Raw genomic sequence first — 23,062 nt, forward strand, 5'->3', positions numbered from 1 at the left:
TGCGCCGCTCAGGAGCACCTCCATGACGTCGTCGTGAATGGCAGGTCGCAAACGTTACCAGCTGTCTAAACTAGTTAGGTTCTTTTCTTCAAAGATGTTTTCTTTTTTTTTTCTCTTTTCACTCGCGCGCTTTCAATATTCTCGGCGGTCGCTATTATTCCTTTGTTTACATTCGTGTCTCCTTTCCCACAGCCTCGAATACGAGGTTGATCATGTGATTTTCTTCTTGGAAACCTGCGGAGTGTTTGTACATGTAAGCGTTGAGGCGCAGCGCGATAGTCGCAATCATTCCTAACAATCTAATGCAACCTTCGCAGTAGATGTACACCGTATTATGTGTTTCTAATATTACTAACTGCAGTATGAACGTATTTCACCGTTTTATTCTGACGTTTTCTGCTCCGCAGTTTCTTTCGCGATACAACAGCGACGATGTAGCTTTGTTTGTTTTCCTTTTCCTTTTCCTTTCATAATTTGCGTCTCTCCTCGCAGAGAGGGCAGAAACAGTCTTGGAAATTCATCGATATGTATTTACGTGGAAATGTTTGTGTTTTTTCTTCTTCTTCTGTGGTCTGAAGAGCGAATCATGAAGGGAGAACAGTGGGAGTGCGCAAGAAGCGGGTCATCATCCGTGCTTGGTTTTGGGAGCGTCGCAAGGGTGTTCGTGGGTGCGTGCAAACGTTGCCGTTGCGGAACACAGCTGTTCTACCGGGTGTGTTTCACCGTTGCCCCGCGGTATTTTTTGTGGGTTCCATCGTTGGAGGACACCACAGCCGGTGGTCCTGTTTCGCACTCGTTGCTGCATCTTCGTAATGAACAGTGCTGTGGGTGTTCCACTAGTACGTGTGCGAACTGATTTTTCCTCTGACCTGAAAAGAGAAGCCGGCGTCTTTGCAGCGGTGAAGCCTTGGCAATCCAAAAAGGAATGTCTTACCACCACCGCTTCGTCTTCTCCTCACCTTCTTCTTCTCCTTCGCCTTTCATTGCTTCCGTAAAACAGAAAACAACAACAGGTTCCTCATCAAACACCACACGTAGAGGTGCCATCAAGTATTCGAAGGATCTTCGGTGTTTATTTGGGTTCCTACAAGGTTGTCGTCGTCCTCTCTTGCCAACGATGCTCGCGTACTCAGCAATGCGTGCGCCACCCGCCAGGGATTACACCTTCGGCAGCAGCCACCTGCTCGAGGCACTGTCGCTCTGTGAATCCATTCTCGCACGGTACAAGCGGTGCGGGCTGGCGATGTCGGATGCGGAGCTGAACTCGTTTCACAGCGTTCAGCGCCGCGTCAGCGCCGTCTCTGATGAAGCTTACAAGGACCCAATGGACAGCGTTCAGGCGCAGGAGAAGGCGACCTCCTCTCGCCACTCCCTCCGCGACTTCACAAAGCTCGCCCAGAATTGCCTCAACCTGCAGCGTTCTATCTCCGAAACGGCGCTCATCCTCAACAAGGAGCTGACGACCCTTTTCGGTTGCCCCGCCCACACCAACTACTTGAACGAGAGCGAAAATGTTCTGTGCGACCCCGTCACTGAGGCGATTACCGCGATGGACACGTGCACGCAGCTTGGCGCGTGTGGCGTGTCGCGTCAACGGTTTTCGTCCCCGGGCGCCACCTTTCTCCCTCTGCTGCATCAGAACGATCTGGTCGGCTGCGTGGAGCTGAGCGGGCAGGTGACGAACTCCAACGACACGTTTCAGCAGTGCGCCTTGCGTGTGGCCGCCTCCGCGCTGCGCAACGCGGTGCTGGTGGATCAGCTCAGCTGGGAAACGCACAAGGCAGAGGCGATGGTGGGCATGGCGACCCGGCTGGCCCGCGACACGCTGGACGAGGCGGTGCTGGTGCAGTCCATCATCAACACGGCGAAGACGCTGACGGAGAGCGACCGGTGCAGCATCTTTCTGGTGAAGGACGACGGCACGCTGGAGGCGCACTTCGAGGACGGCAAGGTGGTGGTGATGGCCGCCGGGACAGGCATCGCGGGGTACGTTGCGAAGACGGGCATGGTGGTGAACATCCCCAACGCGTACGAGGACGAGCGCTTCAACCGCGCCGTGGACAAGCAGACGGGCTACCATACACGCACGATTCTGTGCCTCCCGATCATGTACGAAGACACGATCGTGGCGGTGGCGCAGCTGATCAACAAGCAGGACATGGTCACGGAGAGCGGGCTGCGTCTGCAACGCGTGTTTGGGCAGCGCGACGAGGAGCTGTTCAAGACGTTCTCGATGTTCGCCGCCGCATCGCTGCGCAACTGCCGCATCAATGAGACGCTGCTGACGGAGAAGCGGAAGAGCGACGCGATTCTGGACGTTGTGACGCTGCTGTCGAACACGGACATCCGCGATGTGGACGGGATTGTGCGGCACGTGCTGCACGGTGCGAAGAAGCTGCTGAACGCGGACCGCTCGTCGCTGTTCCTGCTGGACAAGGAGCGCAACGAGCTGTACAGCCGCATGGCGGACAGTGTGACGGGGAGCGAGATCCGGTTCCCGTGTGGTCAGGGCATCGCCGGCACGGTTGCGGCGGCGGCTGTTGGCGAGAACATCGTGGACGCATACGCGGACCCGCGCTTCAACAGTGCGGTGGACCGGTCACTGGGCTACCGCACGCAGTCGATCTTGTGCGAGCCGATCGTGCTGAACAACGATGTGCTTGCCGTGGTGCAGCTGGTGAACAAACTGGACGAGGACGGTACAGTAAAATCCTTCACTGCGGCTGACCGAGCCACATTCAAAGTGTTTTCGCTGTTCGCCGGCATCTCCATCAACAACAGTCATCTGTTTGAGTTTGCTGTGAAGGCAGGTCAGGAGGCGATGGCGCTGAACCTTCATCGAACCATCGCCCCCGTGGGAGCGCAGAAGTCGAACAACGCCCCGAAGCTTTTCGACATAAGCAAAGTGGAGCGCGACGCCGTGCTGGCGATCGACTTCCAGGATGCGTACGACTTCACCTCGCCAGCGTTCAACCTGTTCGACGTGCGTGAAAACTCCAGTGAGCCGCTGGACGCCGCCGCTGCGGTTGTGCTGCAGCTGCTGTGGAGCACCGGGCTGCCGGAGAAGTTCAAGTGCCGCAAGGAGACGCTGCTGACCTTCATCCTGCAGTGCCGCCACATGTACCGCCGCGTGCCGTACCACAACTTCTACCACGTGGTGGATGTGTGCCAGACGCTGCACACGTTCCTCTACGCCGGGAAGGCGTCGGAGTTCCTGACGGACCTGGAGTGCTACGTGCTGCTCGTGACGGCGCTCGTGCACGACCTGGACCACATGGGCGTGAACAACAGCTTCTACCTGAAGACGGACTCGCCGCTCGGTATCCTGTCGAGCGCGAGTGGCAACAGCTCTGTGCTGGAGGTGCATCACTGCAGGCTCGCCATTGAGATTCTCTCCGAGCCCAGCTCCGATGTCTTCGAGGGATTGACTGAGGAGGAAGTGACGTACGCGTATCAGAGTCTCATCGAATGTGTGCTGGCCACCGATATGGCCAAACACGGGGAAGAACTGAAGCGCTTCGATGATATGGTGCAGGCATCCTTCAACAAGGAGGACGAAGGACACCGACGACTTGTGATGGAGACGCTGATTAAGGCGGGTGACGTGTCCAACGTGACGAAGCCGTTTGAGACGTCGCGGATGTGGGCGATGGCGGTGACCGAGGAGTTCTACCGTCAGGGCGACATGGAGAAGGAGAAGGGCGTGGAGGTGCTGCCGATGTTCGACCGCTCCAAGAACACCGAGCTGGCGCGTGGCCAAATCGGCTTTATTGACTTTGTGGTGGGCAAGTATTTCAAGGACATCGTGGGAGGTCTGCTGCACGGGATGCAGTGGTGCGTGGACGCGATTGCTGACAACCGCGCGCAGTGGCAGAAGATCCTGGATGCGCCGCTCAGGAGCACCTCCATGACGTCGTCGTGAATGGCAGGTCGCAAACGTTACCAGCTGTCTAAACTAGTTAGGTTCTTTTCTTCAAAGATGTTTTCTTTTTTTTTTCTCTTTTCACTCGCGCGCTTTCAATATTCTCGGCGGTCGCTATTATTCCTTTGTTTACATTCGTGTCTCCTTTCCCACAGCCTCGAATACGAGGTTGATCATGTGATTTTCTTCTTGGAAACCTGCGGAGTGTTTGTACATGTAAGCGTTGAGGCGCAGCGCGATAGTCGCAATCATTCCTAACAATCTAATGCAACCTTCGCAGTAGATGTACACCGTATTATGTGTTTCTAATATTACTAACTGCAGTATGAACGTATTTCACCGTTTTATTCTGACGTTTTCTGCTCCGCAGTTTCTTTCGCGATACAACAGCGACGATGTAGCTTTGTTTGTTTTCCTTTTCCTTTTCCTTTCATAATTTGCGTCTCTCCTCGCAGAGAGGGCAGAAACAGTCTTGGAAATTCATCGATATGTATTTACGTGGAAATGTTTGTGTTTTTTCTTCTTCTTCTGTGGTCTGAAGAGCGAATCATGAAGGGAGAACAGTGGGAGTGCGCAAGAAGCGGGTCATCATCCGTGCTTGGTTTTGGGAGCGTCGCAAGGGTGTTCGTGGGTGCGTGCAAACGTTGCCGTTGCGGAACACAGCTGTTCTACCGGGTGTGTTTCACCGTTGCCCCGCGGTATTTTTTGTGGGTTCCATCGTTGGAGGACACCACAGCCGGTGGTCCTGTTTCGCACTCGTTGCTGCATCTTCGTAATGAACAGTGCTGTGGGTGTTCCACTAGTACGTGTGCGAACTGATTTTTCCTCTGACCTGAAAAGAGAAGCCGGCGTCTTTGCAGCGGTGAAGCCTTGGCAATCCAAAAAGGAATGTCTTACCACCACCGCTTCGTCTTCTCCTCACCTTCTTCTTCTCCTTCGCCTTTCATTGCTTCCGTAAAACAGAAAACAACAACAGGTTCCTCATCAAACACCACACGTAGAGGTGCCATCAAGTATTCGAAGGATCTTCGGTGTTTATTTGGGTTCCTACAAGGTTGTCGTCGTCCTCTCTTGCCAACGATGCTCGCGTACTCAGCAATGCGTGCGCCACCCGCCAGGGATTACACCTTCGGCAGCAGCCACCTGCTCGAGGCACTGTCGCTCTGTGAATCCATTCTCGCACGGTACAAGCGGTGCGGGCTGGCGATGTCGGATGCGGAGCTGAACTCGTTTCACAGCGTTCAGCGCCGCGTCAGCGCCGTCTCTGATGAAGCTTACAAGGACCCAATGGACAGCGTTCAGGCGCAGGAGAAGGCGACCTCCTCTCGCCACTCCCTCCGCGACTTCACAAAGCTCGCCCAGAATTGCCTCAACCTGCAGCGTTCTATCTCCGAAACGGCGCTCATCCTCAACAAGGAGCTGACGACCCTTTTCGGTTGCCCCGCCCACACCAACTACTTGAACGAGAGCGAAAATGTTCTGTGCGACCCCGTCACTGAGGCGATTACCGCGATGGACACGTGCACGCAGCTTGGCGCGTGTGGCGTGTCGCGTCAACGGTTTTCGTCCCCGGGCGCCACCTTTCTCCCTCTGCTGCATCAGAACGATCTGGTCGGCTGCGTGGAGCTGAGCGGGCAGGTGACGAACTCCAACGACACGTTTCAGCAGTGCGCCTTGCGTGTGGCCGCCTCCGCGCTGCGCAACGCGGTGCTGGTGGATCAGCTCAGCTGGGAAACGCACAAGGCAGAGGCGATGGTGGGCATGGCGACCCGGCTGGCCCGCGACACGCTGGACGAGGCGGTGCTGGTGCAGTCCATCATCAACACGGCGAAGACGCTGACGGAGAGCGACCGGTGCAGCATCTTTCTGGTGAAGGACGACGGCACGCTGGAGGCGCACTTCGAGGACGGCAAGGTGGTGGTGATGGCCGCCGGGACAGGCATCGCGGGGTACGTTGCGAAGACGGGCATGGTGGTGAACATCCCCAACGCGTACGAGGACGAGCGCTTCAACCGCGCCGTGGACAAGCAGACGGGCTACCATACACGCACGATTCTGTGCCTCCCGATCATGTACGAAGACACGATCGTGGCGGTGGCGCAGCTGATCAACAAGCAGGACATGGTCACGGAGAGCGGGCTGCGTCTGCAACGCGTGTTTGGGCAGCGCGACGAGGAGCTGTTCAAGACGTTCTCGATGTTCGCCGCCGCATCGCTGCGCAACTGCCGCATCAATGAGACGCTGCTGACGGAGAAGCGGAAGAGCGACGCGATTCTGGACGTTGTGACGCTGCTGTCGAACACGGACATCCGCGATGTGGACGGGATTGTGCGGCACGTGCTGCACGGTGCGAAGAAGCTGCTGAACGCGGACCGCTCGTCGCTGTTCCTGCTGGACAAGGAGCGCAACGAGCTGTACAGCCGCATGGCGGACAGTGTGACGGGGAGCGAGATCCGGTTCCCGTGTGGTCAGGGCATCGCCGGCACGGTTGCGGCGGCGGCTGTTGGCGAGAACATCGTGGACGCATACGCGGACCCGCGCTTCAACAGTGCGGTGGACCGGTCACTGGGCTACCGCACGCAGTCGATCTTGTGCGAGCCGATCGTGCTGAACAACGATGTGCTTGCCGTGGTGCAGCTGGTGAACAAACTGGACGAGGACGGTACAGTAAAATCCTTCACTGCGGCTGACCGAGCCACATTCAAAGTGTTTTCGCTGTTCGCCGGCATCTCCATCAACAACAGTCATCTGTTTGAGTTTGCTGTGAAGGCAGGTCAGGAGGCGATGGCGCTGAACCTTCATCGAACCATCGCCCCCGTGGGAGCGCAGAAGTCGAACAACGCCCCGAAGCTTTTCGACATAAGCAAAGTGGAGCGCGACGCCGTGCTGGCGATCGACTTCCAGGATGCGTACGACTTCACCTCGCCAGCGTTCAACCTGTTCGACGTGCGTGAAAACTCCAGTGAGCCGCTGGACGCCGCCGCTGCGGTTGTGCTGCAGCTGCTGTGGAGCACCGGGCTGCCGGAGAAGTTCAAGTGCCGCAAGGAGACGCTGCTGACCTTCATCCTGCAGTGCCGCCACATGTACCGCCGCGTGCCGTACCACAACTTCTACCACGTGGTGGATGTGTGCCAGACGCTGCACACGTTCCTCTACGCCGGGAAGGCGTCGGAGTTCCTGACGGACCTGGAGTGCTACGTGCTGCTCGTGACGGCGCTCGTGCACGACCTGGACCACATGGGCGTGAACAACAGCTTCTACCTGAAGACGGACTCGCCGCTCGGTATCCTGTCGAGCGCGAGTGGCAACAGCTCTGTGCTGGAGGTGCATCACTGCAGGCTCGCCATTGAGATTCTCTCCGAGCCCAGCTCCGATGTCTTCGAGGGATTGACTGAGGAGGAAGTGACGTACGCGTATCAGAGTCTCATCGAATGTGTGCTGGCCACCGATATGGCCAAACACGGGGAAGAACTGAAGCGCTTCGATGATATGGTGCAGGCATCCTTCAACAAGGAGGACGAAGGACACCGACGACTTGTGATGGAGACGCTGATTAAGGCGGGTGACGTGTCCAACGTGACGAAGCCGTTTGAGACGTCGCGGATGTGGGCGATGGCGGTGACCGAGGAGTTCTACCGTCAGGGCGACATGGAGAAGGAGAAGGGCGTGGAGGTGCTGCCGATGTTCGACCGCTCCAAGAACACCGAGCTGGCGCGTGGCCAAATCGGCTTTATTGACTTTGTGGTGGGCAAGTATTTCAAGGACATCGTGGGAGGTCTGCTGCACGGGATGCAGTGGTGCGTGGACGCGATTGCTGACAACCGCGCGCAGTGGCAGAAGATCCTGGATGCGCCGCTCAGGAGCACCTCCATGACGTCGTCGTGAATGGCAGGTCGCAAACGTTACCAGCTGTCTAAACTAGTTAGGTTCTTTTCTTCAAAGATGTTTTCTTTTTTTTTTCTCTTTTCACTCGCGCGCTTTCAATATTCTCGGCGGTCGCTATTATTCCTTTGTTTACATTCGTGTCTCCTTTCCCACAGCCTCGAATACGAGGTTGATCATGTGATTTTCTTCTTGGAAACCTGCGGAGTGTTTGTACATGTAAGCGTTGAGGCGCAGCGCGATAGTCGCAATCATTCCTAACAATCTAATGCAACCTTCGCAGTAGATGTACACCGTATTATGTGTTTCTAATATTACTAACTGCAGTATGAACGTATTTCACCGTTTTATTCTGACGTTTTCTGCTCCGCAGTTTCTTTCGCGATACAACAGCGACGATGTAGCTTTGTTTGTTTTCCTTTTCCTTTTCCTTTCATAATTTGCGTCTCTCCTCGCAGAGAGGGCAGAAACAGTCTTGGAAATTCATCGATATGTATTTACGTGGAAATGTTTGTGTTTTTTCTTCTTCTTCTGTGGTCTGAAGAGCGAATCATGAAGGGAGAACAGTGGGAGTGCGCAAGAAGCGGGTCATCATCCGTGCTTGGTTTTGGGAGCGTCGCAAGGGTGTTCGTGGGTGCGTGCAAACGTTGCCGTTGCGGAACACAGCTGTTCTACCGGGTGTGTTTCACCGTTGCCCCGCGGTATTTTTTGTGGGTTCCATCGTTGGAGGACACCACAGCCGGTGGTCCTGTTTCGCACTCGTTGCTGCATCTTCGTAATGAACAGTGCTGTGGGTGTTCCACTAGTACGTGTGCGAACTGATTTTTCCTCTGACCTGAAAAGAGAAGCCGGCGTCTTTGCAGCGGTGAAGCCTTGGCAATCCAAAAAGGAATGTCTTACCACCACCGCTTCGTCTTCTCCTCACCTTCTTCTTCTCCTTCGCCTTTCATTGCTTCCGTAAAACAGAAAACAACAACAGGTTCCTCATCAAACACCACACGTAGAGGTGCCATCAAGTATTCGAAGGATCTTCGGTGTTTATTTGGGTTCCTACAAGGTTGTCGTCGTCCTCTCTTGCCAACGATGCTCGCGTACTCAGCAATGCGTGCGCCACCCGCCAGGGATTACACCTTCGGCAGCAGCCACCTGCTCGAGGCACTGTCGCTCTGTGAATCCATTCTCGCACGGTACAAGCGGTGCGGGCTGGCGATGTCGGATGCGGAGCTGAACTCGTTTCACAGCGTTCAGCGCCGCGTCAGCGCCGTCTCTGATGAAGCTTACAAGGACCCAATGGACAGCGTTCAGGCGCAGGAGAAGGCGACCTCCTCTCGCCACTCCCTCCGCGACTTCACAAAGCTCGCCCAGAATTGCCTCAACCTGCAGCGTTCTATCTCCGAAACGGCGCTCATCCTCAACAAGGAGCTGACGACCCTTTTCGGTTGCCCCGCCCACACCAACTACTTGAACGAGAGCGAAAATGTTCTGTGCGACCCCGTCACTGAGGCGATTACCGCGATGGACACGTGCACGCAGCTTGGCGCGTGTGGCGTGTCGCGTCAACGGTTTTCGTCCCCGGGCGCCACCTTTCTCCCTCTGCTGCATCAGAACGATCTGGTCGGCTGCGTGGAGCTGAGCGGGCAGGTGACGAACTCCAACGACACGTTTCAGCAGTGCGCCTTGCGTGTGGCCGCCTCCGCGCTGCGCAACGCGGTGCTGGTGGATCAGCTCAGCTGGGAAACGCACAAGGCAGAGGCGATGGTGGGCATGGCGACCCGGCTGGCCCGCGACACGCTGGACGAGGCGGTGCTGGTGCAGTCCATCATCAACACGGCGAAGACGCTGACGGAGAGCGACCGGTGCAGCATCTTTCTGGTGAAGGACGACGGCACGCTGGAGGCGCACTTCGAGGACGGCAAGGTGGTGGTGATGGCCGCCGGGACAGGCATCGCGGGGTACGTTGCGAAGACGGGCATGGTGGTGAACATCCCCAACGCGTACGAGGACGAGCGCTTCAACCGCGCCGTGGACAAGCAGACGGGCTACCATACACGCACGATTCTGTGCCTCCCGATCATGTACGAAGACACGATCGTGGCGGTGGCGCAGCTGATCAACAAGCAGGACATGGTCACGGAGAGCGGGCTGCGTCTGCAACGCGTGTTTGGGCAGCGCGACGAGGAGCTGTTCAAGACGTTCTCGATGTTCGCCGCCGCATCGCTGCGCAACTGCCGCATCAATGAGACGCTGCTGACGGAGAAGCGGAAGAGCGACGCGATTCTGGACGTTGTGACGCTGCTGTCGAACACGGACATCCGCGATGTGGACGGGATTGTGCGGCACGTGCTGCACGGTGCGAAGAAGCTGCTGAACGCGGACCGCTCGTCGCTGTTCCTGCTGGACAAGGAGCGCAACGAGCTGTACAGCCGCATGGCGGACAGTGTGACGGGGAGCGAGATCCGGTTCCCGTGTGGTCAGGGCATCGCCGGCACGGTTGCGGCGGCGGCTGTTGGCGAGAACATCGTGGACGCATACGCGGACCCGCGCTTCAACAGTGCGGTGGACCGGTCACTGGGCTACCGCACGCAGTCGATCTTGTGCGAGCCGATCGTGCTGAACAACGATGTGCTTGCCGTGGTGCAGCTGGTGAACAAACTGGACGAGGACGGTACAGTAAAATCCTTCACTGCGGCTGACCGAGCCACATTCAAAGTGTTTTCGCTGTTCGCCGGCATCTCCATCAACAACAGTCATCTGTTTGAGTTTGCTGTGAAGGCAGGTCAGGAGGCGATGGCGCTGAACCTTCATCGAACCATCGCCCCCGTGGGAGCGCAGAAGTCGAACAACGCCCCGAAGCTTTTCGACATAAGCAAAGTGGAGCGCGACGCCGTGCTGGCGATCGACTTCCAGGATGCGTACGACTTCACCTCGCCAGCGTTCAACCTGTTCGACGTGCGTGAAAACTCCAGTGAGCCGCTGGACGCCGCCGCTGCGGTTGTGCTGCAGCTGCTGTGGAGCACCGGGCTGCCGGAGAAGTTCAAGTGCCGCAAGGAGACGCTGCTGACCTTCATCCTGCAGTGCCGCCACATGTACCGCCGCGTGCCGTACCACAACTTCTACCACGTGGTGGATGTGTGCCAGACGCTGCACACGTTCCTCTACGCCGGGAAGGCGTCGGAGTTCCTGACGGACCTGGAGTGCTACGTGCTGCTCGTGACGGCGCTCGTGCACGACCTGGACCACATGGGCGTGAACAACAGCTTCTACCTGAAGACGGACTCGCCGCTCGGTATCCTGTCGAGCGCGAGTGGCAACAGCTCTGTGCTGGAGGTGCATCACTGCAGGCTCGCCATTGAGATTCTCTCCGAGCCCAGCTCCGATGTCTTCGAGGGATTGACTGAGGAGGAAGTGACGTACGCGTATCAGAGTCTCATCGAATGTGTGCTGGCCACCGATATGGCCAAACACGGGGAAGAACTGAAGCGCTTCGATGATATGGTGCAGGCATCCTTCAACAAGGAGGACGAAGGACACCGACGACTTGTGATGGAGACGCTGATTAAGGCGGGTGACGTGTCCAACGTGACGAAGCCGTTTGAGACGTCGCGGATGTGGGCGATGGCGGTGACCGAGGAGTTCTACCGTCAGGGCGACATGGAGAAGGAGAAGGGCGTGGAGGTGCTGCCGATGTTCGACCGCTCCAAGAACACCGAGCTGGCGCGTGGCCAAATCGGCTTTATTGACTTTGTGGTGGGCAAGTATTTCAAGGACATCGTGGGAGGTCTGCTGCACGGGATGCAGTGGTGCGTGGACGCGATTGCTGACAACCGCGCGCAGTGGCAGAAGATCCTGGACGCTCCAAAGAGGGACTCTCTCACATCAGTGTAGCAGGTCTAGTGAAGGTCGCGCAGCCTCACCTCGGCCCTCCTCCGCGTTGATCGCCGAATACACGACGAGACAGAGCGCAGCAACGTTAATAAGCGTTTATATGAAGCAAAAACTCAGCTGGAGACTAATATTCACGCTCGCCACGAGCGGCCTTAGTGTTTCGTTTCTCTCAACATTCGTCTTATTGCAATCGAGAGAGGTTATTGGCATGTGTGAAACAGCAGCGAAGATCCTAAATATTTCTGCGTCGAGGTGGAAGCTGCAGAAACCGATGTACGTAAATGCCCCGAACTCTTGTTTTGTGGGGTGATCAAAGTGTTTTTATTTTCCCCGGATTGTCTTCGCTTCCATTTATTTTCCGTTTTTTTTTTGCGGGTGGAAAAATTCCACAAAAAGCTTTTCGCTCCCTTGCGTTTTGTCAATCGTTAACGCGAGATGTTGGCGCCCACGCTGTTGTGATGCTTGCTGGAAACGATGTTGATGAGATTGGGTCTGGCGCTTTGGTTTTTGTTCTTTTTCTTTTCTTCTTTCCTGTTAAAACGTGAAGGCGATGTTTACGTGGCTTAGTGGTGCTCAAGGGCAAGTGCTGCCGTGCAGTGGCTTTTCTCTTACGCAACGGAATCACTTACGTTGATGGGATTCGCAGAGTGAAACCATGGTCGGTGTGAAGCCAAATACCACCGTTTTGGCTGGGCGCACGATGTCCCTCTCCATTTAGCCGCTGTCAGATTCTTTTTTCTTCCACAGATGTACTATGAAGTATTCGTTTCACGACTTTCTTTCTCTGTAGAGCTCAAACCATAAGGCACAGTGAAACGGCAGTAATGCGCCACAGGGAAGCCTCTGGATGTCTTCTTCTGTGGTTGCTTGCTACTTGGGTATGGTGCGTAATGATCCCTGCGCACGTAGGTGTGTTGGGTGACGTGTACAGGAGCCAGGAATCGTAGATATCTATTGGTTGTACACCTTGTGAAAAGTGCTACCCCGTCCTTGCTCTCTCATGTCTTTTATTTAATCGCGCCACTCAGTTACGCCCTGCTTGTCGGCTTTCCAGTCCAATGAAAAGGAGTTCGTCGTGGGTGGCGGCCACACCGCACAGTCTACGACGGCTGTCTTGTGTTCTTCGTTCTTCGTTCTAACGTTTCTCCCTTCTCTCCTCCCCCGCCTTCCCTCCCCCTCCCCTCTCTCCGCAGTTTCGCTACACGCATCCGTGCGCCACAACGTCCCACACTCTGTAAGTTTTTACTTTATATCACACTCCCCCACCGAGAAATGACTGGAGAAATCAGCGAGAAGGCCTTCCCCCTTGCGACGGATCGCCTGAGCCAAACCATCCTCGATCTCGTGCAGGAGGCCAGCAACGCCAAGATGGTCAAGAAGGGGGCGAATGAGGCGACCAAGGCCTTGAACCGCGGTATCGCTGACCTGATTGTGCTGGCGGGTGACACGAACCCTATTGAGATTCTCCTGCACCTGCCGCTGCTGTGCGAAGACAAGAACGTCCCCTACGTTTTTGTGCCGTCCAAGACGGCGTTGGGCCGCGCCGCGCAGGTGTCCCGCAACGTCGTGGCGCTGGCGATTCTGCAGGGCGAGAACAGCCCGGTGGCGGCCAAGGTGCAGGCAGTGAAGCTGGAGATTGAGCGTCTGCTGTAAGGTGCGTTGTCTAAGTACTAAAGCGGCTTAAGCCGTTTTGTTTTCTTTAACTTCCTTTATTGTATTCTGTCTTCTTCGCACTTGTACACGGGGCTTTAAGAGTTCGTAAATTGCTCCTCGCTAAAAGAACTTCGGCAGCGAGCGTCTCACTTTGCTCGCCGTTGTTATCTGTTTTGTGTTGGATAAGCTGTGACGGTGTGACGGTGTGTGCCACGCCACAGAAAAGAGCTAACTTCGATACAACGAACGTCCTCTCCTGAATTCGGCCACTCACGATGACGTGACGGAGCGCCATACGGATTGAGTGACCGACTTTCTGGTTCTCTTTTTTCTTCGACGAGAAGCCGCGTACGACTGTGGCACCGCTGCTCTTCACGCAGGACGACCAGCTGGAGGGGAGAGAGTGTTGGGTCTTGACGCGAGACACCTTCACCGCCTCTCTTCTCTTCACAGTGACAAAACCCCAAAAGCAAATGGGGCTTATTTGAGATTTGACACCGTAGTTTTATTTCCTGGGTCTATTTGTTGCGACTTCTCGTTGCCTTCAACACGTTGAGCGCGGAATGCGGTGTGGCTTTTCCACATTTCTGCTCCTCCGTGTCGGTGGTTCATGCAGCCTCCTCCTCTCCTCTCCTCTCCTCTTCGCTCTCTCCGTTTTAATTTTGATGTTTTGTTTACCCCCGGCGTCGCTGAATGCTCCTTTACCTCGGAGCTCTGCGTGCGTGTACCATAAATCCTAGATCGAATTAGCTTCCTTGCACGGAAGAGAGGTGGCCGTTTTCCGTTCTTCTCTCCGCATCCCTTTAGACCACATCAGCTGACCGCCCTTCGCTCGCTTGGCAGCAGCGACGACAATAATAAACGCAGAAGCGATGTCTTGTGTTGCGAAGTGTGGTGGCTACCGCTCGCTGCGCGCGGAGTGCGCCCGTGACCCCTGCCTCGCCAATGAAATGTGCAAAGTGGTGGACCCGTCCAGGAAGGATTGCGCTCAGTGGTGCTGCACCAGCCGCAGCGGCTACGTCTTCTTTCTGGTATTCTTCTTCTGCGTCGGCACCTTCGCGTTGTGTGCGGCGTATTACCTCTACCGTCTGCATCAGGCGAACGTGGACGGCGGCGCGGTGCAGGAGAACGGTGAGCCGGTGGTCATTACGGAGGCGCCGACGGAGGAGGAGTTAGCCGCTGTTCGTCGGAAGAAGCGGACCGTCACCGTGGACCCGGCATTGTTGAAGGACCTGGAGGAAAAGAAATGAACGCAGTCGGGCAAGGTAGGGGAGAGGGGGGAGGAGGGGGTGGAGGTTGTACTGCTTGAGGTGCGGATAGCTTGCACAGCTCAGTATCAAGCCTCATCTCTTCTCTTCTTTCCGTTGTTTTAATTGAGCTCTTTGTCGATCTTTTTCCTTTCCGATCTCTGGCTGCTGCTGTTCTATCGAAGCGTTTGTAATAGATGGGGGTGTTGTGTCGTTGCGTTGTGTCTCTCATCCCTTTGCGTTTTACTTCTCCACAATTCTCCTCTTATTAGTGTTATTATTATTTTTGATTGCTGTCTCTTTTACTGTTGCTTCCTTAGCCGTCGTCACCGAAGCGTGCGAGGCGCATTGGGTCGAAGTTCTCAGATGATTATATAAAAAAAGAAATGCGTTCTGTTTGTTGTTTTGCCTTTGCTGTTGTCCCCGCTGCCGCCTCGTCAGGCATCGTTTCGCACGCCCGTGCTGCGGTGTCGGCCCCCCCCCCCCCCGCCGTTGCGTCAAATGCCAGCACGTGCACACCTGCGTCTATTGGCCCTTCGACGGAGCACAAACGGTCTTCTTTTGACCCTTTTCTCCCTGTGCTGCAATGCGGGTGGCGGCCGCACACGGCTGAGAGAAGAAGAATTATGGTGTAGAAGGCCAAGTAACGTCAACTCCAGCAGCTGTTGCTCATCTCGCTTCATTCTTCCCTTCGGTTACATCGTCATGTGTTCTTCCATCGCTGCTGGGTGTTGGATTACGAGGCCGTTCCACCCTCTCCTCTCCGTCTCGCCTTCCCACGTTGCCTTCTTCCTTCCCTGCCTTTCCAACTGCTGCGTCGCCCTGCACCGTCTTGTCACTGCCCTGAAGTTCATCAACACCGCTATCGTTTCTCTCTTTCCGTAAAATCCTGAAATCATTACCTTCGCTTCTCCGCCACCACCGCCACTTTGTCACCATCATGGAGGCGTCTGCACCTGGCAAGGTTCTCATCCTCGGTGGGTACCTTATCGTTGAGTCGTCGAACCCGCCAAATGTCGGCATCTCTATCGGTGTCAATGCCCGCTTCACGACGCGCATCGTTAAGACAGCGAAGGCAGCCACTGCCGGGCAGATCGCCGTGCACGTGAACTCTCCCCAGTTTCACCAGGCGTACGTCTTTGTCGTGGACACCTCAACGGACGGCACGGTAAGTGCAAGACAGACGGAGGGCCCGGAGAGCTCTTTTATCTTCTACGCCATTCTCTACTCCGTCGCCGCTGCCCTCTCAACGGGCGACAGCGTGGACGGCGAGATCTGGATGGAGCTGCTGGCGGACAACGACTTCTACAGTCAGCGCAACCGCCTTGAAGCCGAGCAAAAGCCGGTGAACGTGGCGAACCTGCGTGCGTTGCCGCGGCATGCGCCGCTGGTCGGCGCCGTCTCGAAGACGGGTCTGGGCTCCTCCGCCGCCATGACGACGAGCATCGTGGCCTGCCTCTGCGGCCACTTCCACGCGGCGGGCTGCGACGACGAGTTGGTGCACCGCGTGGCGCAAATCGCCCACAGCGTGACCCAAGGCAAAATCGGCAGCGGCTTTGACGTGTACACGGCCGTCTACGGCACCTGCGCCTACCGCCGCTTCCCCGCCTCTCGGGTGTCCATGATGATGGAAAGCGCGGAGCGGCCGACCTCGGTCGAGGTGGCGGCGCTGCGGCGCTGCGTGGACATGCTCGTCGCGTGGGTCCCGCACGAGCCGTTCCGCCTACCGCCCGGTGTGAAGCTGGTCCTGGGGGACGTCCACCAAGGCGGGTCGAGCACACCTGGCATGGTGGCGAAGGTCATGGCGTGGCGTAAGTCGGTCGCGGATGCCCCCGACAACTTGTGGGAGCAACTGCAGCACAACAACGAGACTTACATCGCGGCGCTGCGGCGCATGATCGCGGAGGCGGAGGCGGAGCCGGCGGAGTACGCGGCGGCAATGCAGGAACTACAGACCAAATCGCAGCTGCCCCATCAGCAGTCCGACAACGCAGTGGTGCTGAGCATCATCCGTGCTTCGCAGTGCGCCGCGCGCAGCCGAACGCTGCTGCACGACATGGGTGTTGCGGCGGAGGTGAAGATTGAGCCAGATGAGCTCAGCGGGTTGTTGAACGATACGGCGGTCCTGCCTGGCGTGTTCGCAGTGGGGTGCCCCGGTGCTGGTGGCTACGATGCCGTGTTTGCGCTGGTGCTGGGCGACGCCTGCGCGGCGGAGGTGGAGAAGTTCTGGGAGAACTACACAACAATGAACGTCTGCCCGCTGACGGTGCGCGAAGACCCGGTCGGGCTGCTGATGAAGCCGCACCAGCCGCTGTAGCGTATGAAGAGGGAATCAAAAAAAAAAAAAGCAAAAGGCAAGAGAAGAAGCAGAGATGCAACGTGGGGAGAGAGGTTACCGGCGATTCCTTGCCCAGTCAAATGGCGATGCGTGGTGTTCGTCGCAGTTCATAAACCCTCAAAACGTGTTTTTCTTAGGTGGCCTTCTTTTCTTCTTCTCTGGTGGAAGTTTCATTTAAGAAGACGGAAAAGAAGATTTCTACCCAATTGTAAGACGAATTGCATCGTTAAAATATATAAAAAAAGATTAAACTTCATCACGGGGCAGGCGCACATCACCGTTGCCAAAGTAGGTCCTTCGTCTGCTCCTTCGCCTCTCCGCTTCACCTTCTTCTTTTCCCTTTGGTCGCCCGTCACGTGTTTGCACACGCGTGCACGCACTTCACTCCCACCTCTTCTCCCTGCGTGAATGAGTGAGTGTGCTTTGTTATTGACGTTGTCCGCGCAACACGCGCACAACACCACCTGTCGCCATACTTCTACCCCTCTTTCTGTGTACAGACCAGCACGCACCGCGTCACCTTCGCTCACCGTAAATCATATTGCATTCTACTTCACGTTTCGTCAAGATCGCTTTTGAGTCTTCGTTTAAAAGAAAGAAAGCACACAGAAATCTACGTGTTTTTTCCTCTTTGACAGCTTGCCATCTTCGTATTCACCTACATAGACATACAGACCCCTTCCCCCCCCCCTTTAACTCCCGTCGCAATCATGCTCGAGGCTCACGTCCAGCTTGCCAGTCTTTGGAAGCGGCTCGTGGAGTGCATCAATGGCCTGGTGAGCGAGGCGAACTTCGACTGCAACCCCGGCGGCCTCTCCATCCAGGCCATGGACTCCAGCCACGTCGCTCTTGTGCACATGCTGCTGCGGGACGACTGCTTTGTGAAGTACCAGTGTGAGCGCAACAGCATCCTTGGCCTCAACCTCGCGTCGCTCTCCAAGGTACTGAAGATTGTGGATAGCAACGACAGTCTCAGCCTTCGGCACGACGACGACTCGGATGTGGTGACGCTGACGTGCGAAAACCCGGAGAGGTCACGCAAGTGCGAGTACCAGCTGAAGCTGCTGGAGATCGAGGCGGAATCGATGGGCATCCCAGAAATGGACTACCGCAGCACCGTCACGCTCAACTCGGCCGATTTTGCGAAGATTGTGCGGGACATGCAGGTCTTAGGCGAAACCGTCACCATCGCCATCAGCAAGGAAGGCGTGAAGTTCAGTACGTCGGGTGATGTCGGCCAGGGCTACACGTTTCTGCAGGCCGCCGGCGTGTCGGACCGCAGCGCGAAGAGTGAGGTGAAGGCGGAGGTGAAGGCAGAAGTGCGCGCCGACGACGACGACGAGGAACCGCTCTCGCGCAAGTACAGCAAAGCGGACGGCAACGCCAACGCGGTCGGGGTCGAGGTGACGATGGAGGAGCCCATTACCCTCTCGTTTGCGCTGCGCTTTATGGGCATCTTTGCGAAGGGCTCGACGCTCAGCGAGCGCGTGACGCTGAAGTTCGCCAAGGACAGCCCGTGCATGGTGGAGTACGGTATCGATAACGTCGGCTACCTGCGTTACTACCTCGCTCCGAAGGTGGACGATGCCGAGTAAGCACACGAAAGCAAAAGGAGGCAGAAGAGATGCGTGCGTGCGCAACAGGTCGTGGAAGCGTGACGGCAGAGCCGCACACGTATCTTCACGCTCTCATGACTGTTGTGGAGTGCCCCTCCCCTCCCTCCTCAGCTGCTCTTCCGGAAGGGCGTTGGCTGCGTTCATAGACTAAAAAGCGGCTTTCTTGGGTCGCAGTTACTTCGCCGGTGCTTTTGGTTTAATAAAAGAGAGAACAGAAAGCTGTGCCGTATATCGCCTCTTCTGGCTCAAGTCTGCGTTGGTGAGGTTTTTCTTCTCTACTGCGCCTCAAGGAAAGGTCACAGAACGAAAAACAGAGCGGCAGGCGTTTTTTTACGTTGGCGTTGCGCAAGCTCAATGGGCGTGTTGACGAAGCAGCCAAAAGCGCGGGTGTACGGTGCACCCATCCCATAGAATTATTTTCTTTTTTTCTTTGGCTCGAAGAGACGATAACGGAGGGCACCTCAGTCGCGAGAGGGTCCATAGTCGGATGGAGAGAGAACCCCTCTATGTCCGAGCTGTGCTCTGCGTTGTTGTTGTTGTTTGTGTGTCTGTTTCCTAGCAGCTTGTAAGACGGTAAAAAGCGTTCGGTGATGTGCCCGCCACGTCACACACACACACACACACACGTGTGTCGCAGTCGTGTCCCCTTTCTTTAGTGTTTTCTCCGACTGTGTTGTTGGGGGCGATGTGCGGCGGGCGACTCTGTTATCGGCGGGGAAGGCGACCCCACAAGGCAAAGTACATAAAAATGATCAAACAACGGAGAGGAAAACGAGGCGAGATCGCTCGCTTCGTTTCTTGTCCACGACAGGGTCGGCTCAACCGACCAAAGCGGCTGGGTTTGTGTCTGCCCGATTCTGTAGGCGAAGGGGAAAATAAGAAGTCTTTTGAATGCGCGCTCGTATTCATTCTCTCCCCATCTTGTCTCTCTCACACTATTATGATCATTTGTTGGTTTTCCCTCTCCTCGCTTCGCGGCGACGGCGCTTGCACCGTCCACAACTCACACAACCACAAAAACCGATCGCGACAGAGCAAATCTCCTCGATCCATCCCCAACTTAGCGTCTCTTACGTCAGTGGGGCGCGCGCATCGCACCAACGCTTCTTACGCTTCACTTTCTCTCCTTCTTCTCATTATCATCCCTTTCCAACAACGTTCCGTCGGCTCCTCCCCCAATTGGCGAAGATGGCGGCATCCGCAGCAGCAGCAGCAGCAGAGGGTGAGACAAAGCGCGACCTCTCCATTCTGCAGAGCGGACGCCCTGTCGAGGGTTATCTGAACACACCAGAGCTGATCGCCGCACACGAGAAGAAGACTGGCGGCGCGCCGTACTTCCGCTTTCCGCCGGAGCCGAATGGCTTCCTCCACATTGGGCACGCCAAGAGCATGAATCTCAACTTTGGCAGCGCCCGCGCACACGGCGGCAAGTGCTACCTGCGCTACGACGACACGAACCCCGAGGCGGAGGATCAGGTGTACATCGATGCGATTGTGGAGATGGTGGAGTGGATGGGCTGGAGGCCGGACTGGGTGACCTACTCCTCCGACTACTTCGCTGAGCTGTACGCCTTTGCCGTGCAGCTCATCAAGGCGGGCAAGGCTTACGTCGACCACAGCACTCCCGACCAGCTAAAGCAGCAGCGCGAACTGCGTGAGGACAGCCCGTGGCGCAACCGCAGTGTCGAGGAGAACTTGCTCCTCTTCAACCACATGCGCCAGGGCCGCTACGCCGAGGGCGAGGCGACGCTGCGCGTGAAGGCGGACATGAAGAGCGACAATCCGAACATGCGCGACTTCATCGCGTACCGCGTGAAGTACGTGGAGCACCCGCACATCAAAGACACCTGGTGCATCTACCCAAGCTACGACTTCACCCACTGCCTCATCGACTCCTTGGAGGACATCGACTACAGCCTCTGCACGCTGGAGTTCGAGACACGCCGGGAGAGCTACTTCTGGCTGCTGGCGGAGCTGAACCTATGGCGTCCGCACGTATGGGAGTTCAGCCGGCTGAACGTGACAGGCTCGCTGCTGTCGAAGCGGAAGATCAACGTGCTCGTCCGCAAAGGCATCGTTCGCGGCTTCGACGACCCTCGCCTGCTCACGTTGGCCGGTATGCGGCGCCGTGGCTACACCCCGGCGGCCATCAACCGCTTCTGCGAACTGGTCGGCATCACCCGCTCGATGAACGTGATTCAGATCAGCATGCTGGAGAACACCCTGCGCGAGGACCTCGATGAGCGCTGCGAGCGCCGTCTCATGGTGATCGACCCGATCAAGGTGGTGGTGGACAACTGGAAGGGCGAGATGGCGGTGGAGTGCCCGAACCACCCGCGGCGGCCGGAGCTGGGCAACCGCAGCGTCCCCTTCACCGACACCTTCTACGTCGATCGCAGCGACTTCCACACGATGGATGACAACAGCAAGTTTTACGGCCTGGCCCCCGGCCCCCGTGCGGTGGGTCTCAAATACTCCGGCAACGTCGTCTGCAAGAGCTTCGAGGTGGACAAGAACGGGCAGCCGACGGTGATCCACGTCGACATCGACTTTGAGCGCAAGGACAAGCCCAAGACGAACATCTCGTGGGTCAGCGCGACGGCCTCGACGCCGGTGGAGGTGCGTCTGTACAACCCGCTGCTGAAGGACGACCGGGCCGCGATCGATCCGGAGTTTTTGAAGTTCATTGACGAGAACAGCGAGGTCATCACGCACGGCTACGCGGAGAAAGGCGTGGAGAAGTTCCAGCCCTTTGAGTCGATCCAAGTGGAGCGCTTCGGCTACTTCGTGGTGGACAGCGACACAACGCCGGACCAGCTCGTCATGAACCGCGTGCTGAGCCTACGCGAGGACAAGAGCAAGGCGGCCGTCGCCGAGCCGGCTCAGAGGAAGAAGAAGTAAGCAGCAGCGCTGTTTGACCCCAAATGAATTAAGGGGATAGCTTTCTTTTTGCACTAAGTGTTGTAAGCCAGCGAAGACAGGGAGGCGAGAGCGCGCCGGCGCACGCGTGACGACCATCTTTGCAGTCACGCGCTTTGAAACTCTAACAAGAAGCCGTTTTGTTTTCTCATGTGGCAAAATGATGAAAGTACGTTTTTACTGCGAAGCGCAGGACGACTTGATGGCGTGTTGGGCAAGTGACCGCCGCGTGTGATTTTTGTTGGTGGTCGGTTTTTTACGGTTCGTCGTCTGCGTGCGCACTCTTCGCTTTATTTGTCGACTTAACGCGTGCAGTTCGTCTGCGTCATACAAAATAACCAACAGCGTATCATTAGTGTCTAGCGAAAGCACTTACCTCACTTCACTCACGGAGTGGCGGAGCTGCGCAATACGGTTACCATCGCGGGCTGATGTGTACCGCACCGCTCTCTTAAGAGTTTTTCTTTGGTTTGTGAGACGAACGGTCGTGTGATGTGCTGTTTTTTGGGGGGAATGTGAATCGGGCGTTTTGCGAGTGGATAGGGAAAAGACGCGCAATGCGCCCCCTCGTTTCGTTCCACTTGACGTCGTCGCGGGCCACCGGTGGCTCACCGTGGGCGAATTGCGTGTGAGTTTGCTGCCTCCTGTCGTGCGTGGCTCCGATGTGGACTTCACGTCGACGCTGACGTTTCGGCTCGTTCTTCATCCTTCTTGTCTTGTCTTTTTTCTTATCGTTCTTGATCTCCCGCGACGCGTTGCTCTGCCTGGCGCTGTTACACGCCCCAACATGCATATTCCAGTTTTCGAAGTGTGAAGGGACAGTTTTTTTTTCCAAAAGAGTTTTGTATCTCTCTTCGACGCTCTGCCGGAGTCGCATCCATAAGCCTGACAAAGCAATCAAAAGCAAGTCTACCCCCCTTGTACAGCATGCCTCCGGAGGTCTTTGACCCGATATCTTCCGCCCCCTCCGGTGAGGAGACATCGCTCAACATGACCGGCACGAGATTGTCGCGCTTCGTGAACAACTACTCCCCCATGCACGACAAGCCGTGGGGGCATCTGGAGCTGAACAGCGGTGTCTACCTGGACGACGAACTGAGCGAGAAGCTCGCGGATGATCGCCGCCGCAACGTTCAGCACCACCTGGTGGCGGACAAAGCCTTCAAGGAGTACTGCGCCGCCCGTCTGAACAATGCGAGCACGATGCGCGTGTAATGGAGCGATGAGGGCCACGAACCTTTGCCTTCTCATTGCCTTCATCCACACCATTTAATGGATGTGTGTTTGCCTGTTTATCCCCCTCTGATTGAGGCAGCAGAGGACATCGAGGGAGCTTCTATCCACCACAGCTCCCTTTTCCCCCTCTCTACTCACCCAACGTTCATCTTCTACTTTGTTTTCCTCATCTCTAATCCACTCCGAGAGTGTTTGCGTAAGGGCTCACCGCCCCGCTTTGATGTTTCTTTTCTCTTTGTTTTTATCGATGTAACTTCAGCTCTTGTGTACATAACACCTGTCTCTTTTCCTTTTTTAGCTCTCTCTCTCTTTCAATGATGTTTACGATATCGACGCAATGCTGAGGGGGGCAGCGGGCGACGAG

General features: G+C 56.4%; 9 protein-coding genes across 12 annotated transcripts; all 9 read left to right on the forward strand.

The window, feature by feature from the left end:
* Nucleotides 1-998: 998 nt before the first annotated feature.
* On the forward strand, nt 999-3,922 carry ABB37_08721 (putative cAMP specific phosphodiesterase; the record flags this gene model as incomplete). The annotated part of the gene is made up of 1 exon (XM_015807812.1): nt 999-3,922. Exon 1 carries the CDS (start codon nt 1,118-1,120, stop codon nt 3,920-3,922), a length of 2,805 nt encoding a protein of 934 aa, XP_015653470.1. The 5' UTR covers nt 999-1,117.
* A 961-nt stretch (nt 3,923-4,883) lies between these two features.
* ABB37_08722 (putative cAMP specific phosphodiesterase) lies at nt 4,884-7,807 on the forward strand (the record flags this gene model as incomplete). Its single annotated transcript, XM_015807813.1, has 1 exon — nt 4,884-7,807. The coding sequence occupies exon 1, from the start codon at nt 5,003-5,005 to the stop codon at nt 7,805-7,807; it is 2,805 nt and encodes a 934-aa protein (XP_015653471.1). The 5' UTR covers nt 4,884-5,002.
* Nucleotides 7,808-8,768: 961 nt separating this feature from the next.
* Nucleotides 8,769-11,689, forward strand: ABB37_08723 (putative cAMP specific phosphodiesterase; the record flags this gene model as incomplete). Its single annotated transcript, XM_015807814.1, has 1 exon — nt 8,769-11,689. Exon 1 carries the CDS (start codon nt 8,888-8,890, stop codon nt 11,687-11,689), a length of 2,802 nt encoding a protein of 933 aa, XP_015653472.1. The 5' UTR covers nt 8,769-8,887.
* Nucleotides 11,690-12,880: 1,191 nt separating this feature from the next.
* Nucleotides 12,881-13,575, forward strand: ABB37_08724 (ribosomal protein S6 putativeNPH2/RS6-like protein). 2 transcript variants are annotated; one of them, XM_015807815.1, is made up of 1 exon: nt 12,881-13,575. In XM_015807815.1, the coding sequence occupies exon 1, from the start codon at nt 12,962-12,964 to the stop codon at nt 13,340-13,342; it is 381 nt and encodes a 126-aa protein (XP_015653473.1). In that variant the 5' UTR covers nt 12,881-12,961; the 3' UTR covers nt 13,343-13,575. The 2 variants fall into 2 exon arrangements, with proteins under 2 accessions (XP_015653473.1, XP_015653474.1); XM_015807816.1 differs by having other exon boundaries at nt 12,927-13,575.
* A 477-nt stretch (nt 13,576-14,052) lies between these two features.
* Nucleotides 14,053-14,592, forward strand: ABB37_08725 (hypothetical protein; the record flags this gene model as incomplete). 2 transcript variants are annotated; one of them, XM_015807817.1, is made up of 1 exon in its annotated part: nt 14,053-14,592. In XM_015807817.1, exon 1 carries the CDS (start codon nt 14,215-14,217, stop codon nt 14,590-14,592), a length of 378 nt encoding a protein of 125 aa, XP_015653475.1. In that variant the 5' UTR covers nt 14,053-14,214. The 2 variants fall into 2 exon arrangements, with proteins under 2 accessions (XP_015653475.1, XP_015653476.1); XM_015807818.1 differs by having other exon boundaries at nt 14,081-14,592.
* An 844-nt stretch (nt 14,593-15,436) lies between these two features.
* On the forward strand, nt 15,437-16,906 carry ABB37_08726 (putative phosphomevalonate kinase protein; the record flags this gene model as incomplete). The annotated part of the gene is made up of 1 exon (XM_015807819.1): nt 15,437-16,906. Exon 1 carries the CDS (start codon nt 15,530-15,532, stop codon nt 16,904-16,906), a length of 1,377 nt encoding a protein of 458 aa, XP_015653477.1. The 5' UTR covers nt 15,437-15,529.
* Nucleotides 16,907-17,425: 519 nt separating this feature from the next.
* ABB37_08727 (putative Proliferative cell nuclear antigen (PCNA)) lies at nt 17,426-18,522 on the forward strand (the record flags this gene model as incomplete). Its single annotated transcript, XM_015807820.1, has 1 exon — nt 17,426-18,522. The coding sequence occupies exon 1, from the start codon at nt 17,638-17,640 to the stop codon at nt 18,520-18,522; it is 885 nt and encodes a 294-aa protein (XP_015653478.1). The 5' UTR covers nt 17,426-17,637.
* Nucleotides 18,523-19,574: 1,052 nt separating this feature from the next.
* On the forward strand, nt 19,575-21,444 carry ABB37_08728 (putative glutaminyl-tRNA synthetase; the record flags this gene model as incomplete). Its single annotated transcript, XM_015807821.1, has 1 exon — nt 19,575-21,444. The coding sequence occupies exon 1, from the start codon at nt 19,732-19,734 to the stop codon at nt 21,442-21,444; it is 1,713 nt and encodes a 570-aa protein (XP_015653479.1). The 5' UTR covers nt 19,575-19,731.
* Nucleotides 21,445-22,260: 816 nt separating this feature from the next.
* ABB37_08729 (hypothetical protein) lies at nt 22,261-22,677 on the forward strand (the record flags this gene model as incomplete). 2 transcript variants are annotated; one of them, XM_015807822.1, is made up of 1 exon in its annotated part: nt 22,261-22,677. In XM_015807822.1, exon 1 carries the CDS (start codon nt 22,453-22,455, stop codon nt 22,675-22,677), a length of 225 nt encoding a protein of 74 aa, XP_015653480.1. In that variant the 5' UTR covers nt 22,261-22,452. The 2 variants fall into 2 exon arrangements, with proteins under 2 accessions (XP_015653480.1, XP_015653481.1); XM_015807823.1 differs by having other exon boundaries at nt 22,270-22,677.
* Nucleotides 22,678-23,062: the final 385 nt, after the last annotated feature.

Source organism: Leptomonas pyrrhocoris, assembly GCF_001293395.1.
Source record: "Leptomonas pyrrhocoris isolate H10 chromosome Unknown, whole genome shotgun sequence".
NCBI lineage: Eukaryota > Euglenozoa > Kinetoplastea > Trypanosomatida > Trypanosomatidae > Leptomonas > Leptomonas pyrrhocoris.

Excerpts from the sequence above, each read along its gene's own strand:
- ABB37_08724 (XM_015807815.1), top strand. The coding sequence starts at position 12,962 with ATGACTGGAGAAATCAGCGAGAAGGCCTTCCCCCTTGCGACGGATCGC.